This window comes from Microtus ochrogaster, chromosome 2 (assembly GCF_000317375.1).
Source record: "Microtus ochrogaster isolate Prairie Vole_2 chromosome 2, MicOch1.0, whole genome shotgun sequence".
NCBI lineage: Eukaryota > Metazoa > Chordata > Mammalia > Rodentia > Cricetidae > Microtus > Microtus ochrogaster.
Window position 1 is genome coordinate 4,541,465 of NC_022010.1, and position 9,135 is coordinate 4,550,599.

Sequence of the window (9,135 nt, forward strand, 5' to 3'; positions counted from 1 at the left end):
GTATGCAGGTGTGTGCATGTGCATGTGTGGGTGTGTATGCAGGTGTGTGTATGTGCATGTGTAGGTGAGTATGCAGGTGTGTGCATGCCTGTGTAGGTGAGTATGCAGGTGTGTGGATGCCTGTGTAGATGTGTATGCAGGTGTGTGCATGTGCATGTGTGGGTGAGTATGCAGGTGTGTGCATGTGCATGTGTGGGTGTGTTTGCAGGTGTGTGAATATGCATCTGTGGGTGTGTATGCAGGTGTGTGCCTGTGCACGTGTGTGTGTGTGCAGGTTTGTGCATGTGGCAGTTAGTGGAGAACCTCAGGTGATGGTCCCCAGGAGCCAGCCACCTTTTTTGAGATAAGGTCTCTCAGTGTTCTGTAGTTTTCCCAGTGGACTACCGAGGACCTACAGGGATTCACCAGGTTCCACTTCCCTGGGACTGAGACTATAAGCATGTGCCACTTTGACCAGCTTTTCGTTTTTTGTTCATTTGTTTTTTTTGTTTTTTTGAGATAAAGTTTCTCTGTAGTTTTGGAGCCTGTCCTGGAACTCGCTCTGTAGACCAGACTGGCCTCGAACTCACAGAGATCCACCTGCCTCTGCCTCCCAAATGCTGGGATTAAAGGTGTATGCCACCACCACCCGGCTTTGACCAACTTTCTTTAAGTAAAATCTTTTGAAAAGTTATTCTTCAGTGTATGGGCATTTTGCCTGCTGTGTCTGGTGCCTGTGGAGGCCAGAATAGGGTGTTGGATCCTCTGGAACTGGAGTTACAGACTGCGTGAGCTTCCATGTAGGTTCTGGGAATTGAAGCCATCTCTCCAGCGCCAAGATTCTAATTCTTACTTACTTTTTTCTTTTTTTATAATGTGTTTGAGTGTGTACCACATGTGTAATGGTATCTGAGAGGCCAGGCAAGGACATCAGATCACCAGGAGGTGGAGCTCCTGGTGACTGTGGGAGCCTGATGTGGGTGCTGGGAACTGAACTCTGTTCATCCTCTGGAAGAGCAGAGGAGCCCTTAACTGCGGAGCATCTCTCTGGCCACAGCATCATACACCCACATCACTGGCTTATTGCAGCTCCTCTGGGGGTGAGTCCACAGCATGTGTGGATCAGTGGGGTTCCAGACTGAGCTTACCTGGGTCCTACAGCAGTTGGAGGGCAGCTGGGAGCTGAGTCTCTGCTGGCTGCATGTTGATAGTGTTGCCCTCTGGTAGCAAGAAGCTGCTGAGGAGCAGGAGATGAAGCGGTTTGAAAATGAGTATGAAGCAGCTCGCAGGGAAGCCATGGAACGGATGAAAGCAGAGGAGGAGAGGAGGCAGCTGGAGGGGAAGCTGCAGGCTGAAGCATTGCGTCAGCAGATGGAGGAGCTGAAGCAGAAGGAGATGGAGGTGAGGGGAGCCGCCCAGGCCCGAGCGGGATGGGCACGTTTAAAAGCCGTTCTGAGATGGCAGCAGGGGTGGGGTTCTGTGCACGGTCCCCACTCTAGAGCTGGCTGCTCTCTCGTGTGTGCTCCTTCGCGGCTCTGCTGTGACCTCCATGGCTCGCCCAGACTCTGGGACACTACCAGCCTAGAGGCACACCTGTCCACTGGATCGGGGTTTTCCAGTGGCGCATGCTCTAGCACACTGTTTCCTGGTAGCAGGTCTGGGTCTCAGGATGGGAGCCATCAGGGATTCTGGTCCAGGAGGCTGTCTTTGACAACACTGGTTTCCTGAGTCTGCTGTTCAGACAGAGGGAGGCCTCACCTCTTTGGTCTCTGTTTCCCTTTCCTTAGCCCCGGTGTTTTAGTAACTAGAGATTGCCCATCACTAATTCTAGATCCTAGAGACAGGGCCTGAGCAAGGCTGCTGTGTCCGCTGAGGAGACAGAAGTTAGAGTAAGTGTGAACCAGTATACAGAGTCTCTCGGACTGGGCCAGGCTTGTAGGGTAGTTTAGTTAAGGTGGGACTCGGAATTCCACGGAGGGGACCAGAGATGGTGATGACCCGTGATAACCCATCTTCCTTGGGTTTACTATTGTAACCACAGGCAACCAAGCTGAAGAAGGAGCAAGAGAACCTGCTGAAGCAACACTGGGAGCTGCAGAGGCTGGAGGAAGACAGAAGGCAGATGGCAGCCCTCCGGTGCAAGGCTGAGCTGGGGTGTGTGGGAAGCCTGGGCTCTTCCCGGAGGGTGGGTCTCTTGCCTTCTCAGACTTCCATGCGGTCTCCCCAGAACCAGAGGGGATGTGGCCTGGTGGTCATGCAGGACTGAAGCTGCTTGATTCCCACCTCTAGGCGCTTCTTGAGACATCAGTACAACGCACAGCTCCATAGGCGGACCCAGCAGATCCAGGAGGAGCTGGTGAGTGAACCGACACCCTGGCAGCCTTCATCCTTTGGAAACTGTTTCACTGCTCAGGACCTGAGCGCATCCTCGGGAGAATTAAAGCACAGATGGGCCATCTCACTGGCCTGGTCCTTAGGTGTTCTTAGAGGGAGAACCGCGGGAGGCAATGCAGATGTTAATTGGCTTAACCAGCAGTCATTTCACAGTGTGGGCACATGGAACAAAGTGCCTGATTCTGGCTCAGTGAGGCGCCGGGCGAGGGTCTTGCCCATCTCCGGAGCTGGCTGTTCTGTTCGTTCACACCCATCGAGAGGTGGTTCCTCCGGTGTTCAAGTCCCAGTGTCCTTTCAGCTGCGTTGCTTAGCACGGTTGTTTTAGCGAACACTGAGGCTTCTTATTGGTAGCTGATCCTGTCATGTACTTGAATGAGCTTGTGGGTGAGCACACTCAGATCTCCTGGCTGTCTGCCTCCTCCGGTCAGACCGTTAGCTCTGGCGCCACTATTCTGCCCCCACCCTGAATTCCCCTCACCTTTTTATTCTGGTGTGGAGTTATGTAGACTTCCTGCCAGTGGGCATTTGGTTTCTGGTTTTCTCATTTTCAGTAGAGCTGCCGTTAGCAGTTGTGCATGTATTTGTGTCCATGCACTGCTGTACCCTCTTCAAAAAACTGAGGCCAAATGGCGTTCTAAAATGTGTTCTGCATGTCCAGGGGCATGTGCCTGTGGTGGCACAGGTGGTAGGCGTCACCTTAGTGGGAAGCTTCTGGGCCAGTGCAGTTCCTGAAGCCGACCTCGTGGTTACCAGAAGCAATCCAGCCCCTTCCCTTCTGTCCTGAGAGTGCACCAAGCCCTGCATGGCTGCATCTGTGGGACATTCAAAAGGGGCTGAGCACAGCACAGAACTCACTTGGCCCCACCATCCGTGGGTCACACCCCTTCCTCCAGGAGGCAGATGGGCGGATCCTGCAGGCACTCCTGGAGAAGGAAGACGAGCTGCAGCGTGTCCAACTGGCCCGGCGGGAACAGGCCCTGGCCGACGCAGCCTGGATGAAGCAGGTCATCGAGGAGCAACTGCAGCTGGAGAAAGCTCGGGAGGCAGAGCTGCAGCTACTGCTGAGGTGAGGGGAAGCTGCTGAGCTCTACTGTCCTCTGTGAGATGCCCTCAGGTCACTGGGTGACCATTTGTGTTCTCACACACCTCCCCGTGTAGCTCTGTCATCCCCAGGGAACATGTCTTTGCTAGTAGATGATGTTATTCAGGGTGGAAGCCACTATGGCTCAGAGTAGTGAGGTGCTTATCTAAAGTCTCAAAACCACTTGAGGAGATTGCTTCTGCATAGACGTGTTTATGCTTCTAAGGTCTGTAACATCAGCCTGGATCCTAATGAAGACAGCCCCACCATGTTACCTTGGCTTCTCTCCATGGGGCGCAGGACTGGGACTCTGGCCTATGTGCCCAGCTTTGGGACCTAAAAGTCTACCTCACAGATGGAAATAGCCAAATAACAGGCAATATGCATGGATATCTGTTGCAGGGGTTTCTATCCTTCCCGGTTTCCGCAGTCATTAAGTCCCAGAGAAATCACACAGAGGTCTACATTAGTTATAAACTGATTGGCCCATCAGCTCAGGCTTCTTATTAACTCTTATAACTTATATTAGCCCATTATTCTTGTCTATGCTAGCCACGTGGCTCGGTACCTTATTCAGTGAGGCAGTCACATCTTGCTTCTTCTGTGGCTGGGTTGGGACTGCAGAGGAATGGGCTTTCCTCTTCTCAGAATTCTCCCGTTCTTGTCGACCTGCCTCTACTTCCTGACTGGTTGTCCTGCCTATACTTCCTGCCTGGCCACTAGCCAATCAGCATTTATTTAAAATATAATGACAGAATACAGACCATTGTCCCACACCAGATATCCAGATAGTGTTATTGGCCCTGACATTCAGCCAAGTGGTGGGTACACAGCCCTTGGAGACCCCAGGAGGTTGCTAGCTGCTGCCAGGTGCCCCAGTAGCCATTCTCGGAGGATGGTGTTTGGGCTTGGGCACAGGGAGTGTCTTCCCCCTGCTGTCTTTGGTCCTATGGTTTTATTTACCTCAGTGCTAAATAGCTGTGGTACTTTTTTTTTAATTTAAGGAGATGAAGTATTAAATATGACCTAAACTACCACGGAAGTGTTGTTCTTGGTGTGGGTGTGTTTGCCTGCAGTTGAGCAGTAGTGTGAGCTGTCATCCGTTCCTGCCTTTGTTGGTGGTGTAGAACTTCTGTTGTCCCTTCTGTGTCTGTCTAGGGAGGAGGCCAAGGAGATGTGGGAAAAGAGAGAAGCAGAGTGGGCTCGCGAGCAAAGTGCACGGGACAGACTGATGAATGAGGTAATTCCGCCTGAGGGACTTGGACAGCTATTGGTCCCCACTGACCAACTCTGCTCTGGTCATCTTAAGTAGCATCTAAGTCTCTGTGTAGGCAATGCTCAGACGTAGAGCAAGAACAAGTGGGCTATCCTTAGAGCCCTCTTCTGTCTCCTGTGGCTTGCACATGGCTTCTTAACTCCATGGGTCGTTCCCACAGTGCAGTTTGACTTCATGCATTTTCACCAGCACACCTCTCAGCATGCATCAGCCAACACTGCGCAGCTGCAGCTGCAGCCCTTCCTCCCTCCTTGGGTAGATATTCTCTGAGGCACTTGCTGGGCACCTTCATGCAGGAGTCCATGTTCCCTGGGGCCAGCAAGCAGCAGTGTGCGAGGCGCGCAGGGAACCTGGCTGGGAGCCTTTGTCGGCCCTGCCCTGACGCTGCGCTGAAGTGGGCTGGAACTCTGAGTTCCGTGTGCTCAGTGTGTCGCGTGTACCCTGTGGCTCCCGGTCTTCCTCACTGCAGTTTTTCCTGGTTGTGGCCACAGTATGTGGCCCCCCTTGGACAGTGCAGGTGTCAGGTGTGTTTTGTGGCTTCTTGGTTCCTGGGCCGGGGCTGCTACATCCCACTACTCTGGGGCAAAGTCCAGGTTCCAAACAGTAGCAGGCATTTGCTGCTTGTAGCCCCAGAGGATGGCGTGGCTGCACCCGTCGGCTGGGCTTGCCACTGGTGGCCGGAGGCTCATGTACCTGTGGAGAGGGCCCCCAGTGTCCCCCTTCACATTGCTGTGCCCTGCACCGGGTTGCTGTCTTGGCTAGGGTTTCTATTGCTATGGTAAAAATGCATGACTTAAACCAGTTTGGACAAAAAAGGGTTATTGAGGTTTAAACCTCTTGGGTCACAGTGCATCACGGAGGGCAGTCAGAGAGGATCCTGGGGCAGGAGCTGATGCGGAGGCCATGGAAGGTGCTGCTTACTGGCTTGCTCCTCCTGACTGGCTTAGCTTGCTGTCCTGTACAGTTTAGGACCATCTGCCCAGGGGTCGCACCACCCACAGTGGTGCTTCATATTCTTAAACCAGGAAACACCCTGCTGACTGGCCTGTAGGCCGGCCTTGTGGCGGCATTTCCCGACTGAGACTCCTCTTCCCACTTCCCAGGTGACTCTAGCTTTCGGAGAGTTGGAAACAAACAAAAGTAACCAGGATAGTTGGGATGTCTGGGAAAGAGTAGGGGCCCACACCGGGCCTGTGGCTCAGGTCTGCTGCCTGTGTGTGAAGACGAGGCTGGATTGGTACAGATGCGGCTGCAGCCAGTGTGAAGCTTGGACCCGTCTTCACCTGAAATGCAAACCTTCGTTTCCCCTTGGCCAGGTTCTGATGGGGAGGCAGCAGCAGATACAAGAAAAGATGGAGCAGAACCGGCGGGCACAAGAAGAGACCCTAAAACACAGGGAAAAACTCATCCAGAGTCTGGAGGAGGCAAGGCAGTCGGCTCAGCGTGCAAAGGAGGAGAGGGAAGAACTGAAGTCAGCCAGGAAGCAAGAGCTGGAAGCCCAGGTGGGTGCTGAGGGTGAGGGCAGTCTCCGTAGGTCAGGACACTGGAAGTAGGCGGGGAGCGGGGGCGGGCAGCAGGCCCCACGAGGTTCTCAGGACACTGCAGGACAAAGCTCGAAGTTCCGTGACTCAGTTCTTTGCTCACTCACATCCAAATCCCTTTTGTTGTCTATAGCAGCCCTGGCATTTTAAAAGACTTATGTGTTTGAAAGTGGGTTTGTGTACTTGTGTGATTGCCCAAGGAGGCCAGTAGAAGGCACTGGATCTCTTGAAGCTAAAGTCACAGGCAGGTGAGAGCCACTCACCTGAGCTTGCTAGGAAGTGAACTCGGCTCATCTATAAGGACAGTCTGTTCTAACTGCTGAGCCGTGTCTCTGTGGCACAGGCTCTATTCTGGTTCCCTAGTCTCTGTGGGGACCATGCTGATGTCACGGTTACTTTTTCCTACCCCGTTGCTTTCCAAACACACGGCTGCATACAGAGTTTTCCCAAGGTCCACAGCACCGGCTTCATGGCCTCAGGTGCCCATCCTGACTGCTGGCACTTGCCATCTGCCTTCTTGCTCAGAGGCAGGGCTCTGCCCCGTGGGCCTTGTCTATAGTGACTCTGTTCTTGGTGTTCAGGTCGCAGAGCACCAGCTCCAGGCTTGGGAAGCAGCACAGCAGGCGGAGGAGGAAGAGGAGGAGGTCAGGAGGGCTGAACAGCTCTCTGATGCTCTGCTACAACAGGAGGCCAAGACCATGGCTGAGGAGGGCTACCGGCCCAAGGTAGGCGCCCGCCAGGTGACTGGCCACCACAGCCTCATCCTGGGCTCTCCTGTCCCTCCTTGTGTCTGTCTTCCCACTGCTTATAGACTCAGTACAAAGGCCATTCCCTTGACTGGGCCTCAAATGGTCCGAGTGGTTTTGCTCTGGTTCCTGCTGCTTCCTCCTTTGCAAAGACAGAGGGCCTGATCGCTGGTCTTGTACCTGTTCACCCTGTTGGACAAAGTATGATCTAGAAGAATGATGGCCATAGCTGATGAGAGGTGACAACAGGACCAGGTCCCAGTTGCCCAGTGAAGCCAGGAGACTGAGACACCAACTTAGCTGCCTCCCCTTTCCCTCTGCGTCCTCTCTTTCTATGCATTTTATGTGTTGTTCCCGAGTGACTTGTGTGAGCCCTGAGCAGGGCACCTCGGAGGCAGCCGTGCCTGTTGTGAGGGACCTGCTGACCAGGCTCTCTGGAGCCGATGGAGGGACTTGGCCACCTGGCCTCTGGCGTTCTGAGGGGTGTGAGCTGCAGAGGAAGAGGGCTGACTGCTTCCCTGCCAGAGAGGGAGTGGCTGGGGTGGAGTAAGACTCTTCCGTTTGCTGTGGGACTTGAGTTCCTCCGGCAAAGGGCTCCTCCACAGGGAGGAGCATTTCCAGCAGGCCAGGGCCAGGGCTTCACAGGGCAGGAGTGTCTCACTTGTGGCTCAGAGTCAGGGTTTTCTCAGCCGGAAGTGAAAGCTCAGTCATGTGCTCGTAATAGAGCAAGAGGTCAGTTCCCAGAGTTGCAGACTGTTGATCTGATAAATTGTATGCTTTCTTTTTCAGCCTTATGGACACCCCAAAATTGCATGGGACTGACGTTAAGCACACGGAAGCATGCCAACTTGATAGAAAGCTCCAGACATTTGTACAGTGCTTGTTCTGGCCAGGGCTCAGGGTGCTGCTGGGTAGTTTGGCCAGGCCTGTTCAGCACATCGTGGTCCAGCTAGACGTCAAGATGCCTTAGCTATGCAGTACCCACAAGCACCCTCCCTGCTCTCCTCACCCAGACAGGTCTTACAGACTCAAGTTTACAGCGCTGTCCAGAGGTTGGATAGTACTTTTTAAATAGATTTTGGAGCTACTAAGAACAAGTGGTATTCCCAGGACGGGATGTGTAGGTTCCCCTTGTCACGCCTGCACATGTCAGCACTAGGGAGGACCAGTCAGAGAGGAGAGGGAGCCTGTCAGGCTTTAAAGTTGCCGTTTAATAGGTTGTTCTGTTGAAGGGAGACTTGGAGGTCTGGGTGCAGTTATTTCAGTTATTAGTTGCGGAGCCCCAGAGGATCATGTGTGTTTGTAGAGCCTGGCAGCCTGGGCGTCAGGAAAAAACGGCGACAAAGAAGCTCCTTGTTCTGGAAGTGCTGTGAGAATTCCCATGGGGCTGGGGTGTGGAAGGCTTCCCTGGCAGCCTATGGTCCTCAGTCCAGCCCCAGCCCCAGTTCCAGCAGAAAGAAACGAACCCCACAGAGCATTAGAACACATGCCACCCCGAAAAGAGTCCTCAAGGTCACCTGGTGGGCAAGCCTGGTAAAGGCAGGGGCGACACTATGTCCTCCAGAGTCTGAGGAAGGCCTGTGTGTAGCCCTGTGGGAATTATGTGCCCAGAGGAGCCTGTGACCCTGGAGAACCACAGATCAGCCCATCCCCTGCTGCTGGACCCATGTGCAGTTCCCAACTCACTTCTGCAGACAAGCTGTGATCTTGGTAGCATCGGTGGTATCTTTATGACTTGTACTTTTCCATGCCCTTCCTCTGGGATTCAGTTTTTATTATTGTATTCAAGATTCCATACCTCAGTACACTCTAGCTGATTATAGGGCATTGTCTGTGGTTACAGAAACAGCCCAGGTCCGAGGGCTGCGTGGCTTTCCTCCTTCCCACTGTGCAACCCTGTCCTGTCTCCTCATTTCTCACTGTGGTTCTCGGATGTGGCCCCTGAGCAACATTTTCATTAGGCACTTGTGAGTTACCTGCCTTCCAAACGCTCACTAATTGTGAACTAAAGCGCAGGCTGTCACCGCTGTAGGAGGGTGCTCAGGAGGCCAGTGCAGACAGCCGCTGTAGGAGGGTGCTCAGGAGGCCAGTGCAGACAGCCGCTGTAGGAGGGTGCTC

At 53.6% G+C, this 9,135-nt stretch overlaps 1 protein-coding gene across 3 annotated transcripts in view; it reads left to right on the forward strand.

Annotated features, from left to right (window-relative positions):
* Window positions 1-9,125, forward strand: part of Tchp (trichoplein keratin filament binding) — a 15,895-nt gene extending 6,770 nt beyond the window's left edge. For all 3 annotated transcript variants that reach the window (XM_005344271.2, XM_026788684.1, XM_026788689.1), the window contains exons 6-13: window positions 1,207-1,380; window positions 2,021-2,133; window positions 2,269-2,335; window positions 3,267-3,439; window positions 4,613-4,694; window positions 6,047-6,232; window positions 6,853-6,996; window positions 7,807-9,125. In XM_005344271.2, the coding sequence (XP_005344328.1) occupies window positions 1,207-1,380; window positions 2,021-2,133; window positions 2,269-2,335; window positions 3,267-3,439; window positions 4,613-4,694; window positions 6,047-6,232; window positions 6,853-6,996; window positions 7,807-7,839 (972 nt within the window). In that variant the 3' untranslated portion in view covers window positions 7,840-9,125. The remainder of the gene's footprint in view (window positions 1-1,206; window positions 1,381-2,020; window positions 2,134-2,268; window positions 2,336-3,266; window positions 3,440-4,612; window positions 4,695-6,046; window positions 6,233-6,852; window positions 6,997-7,806) is intronic.
* The last annotated feature ends 10 nt before the right edge of the window (window positions 9,126-9,135 follow it).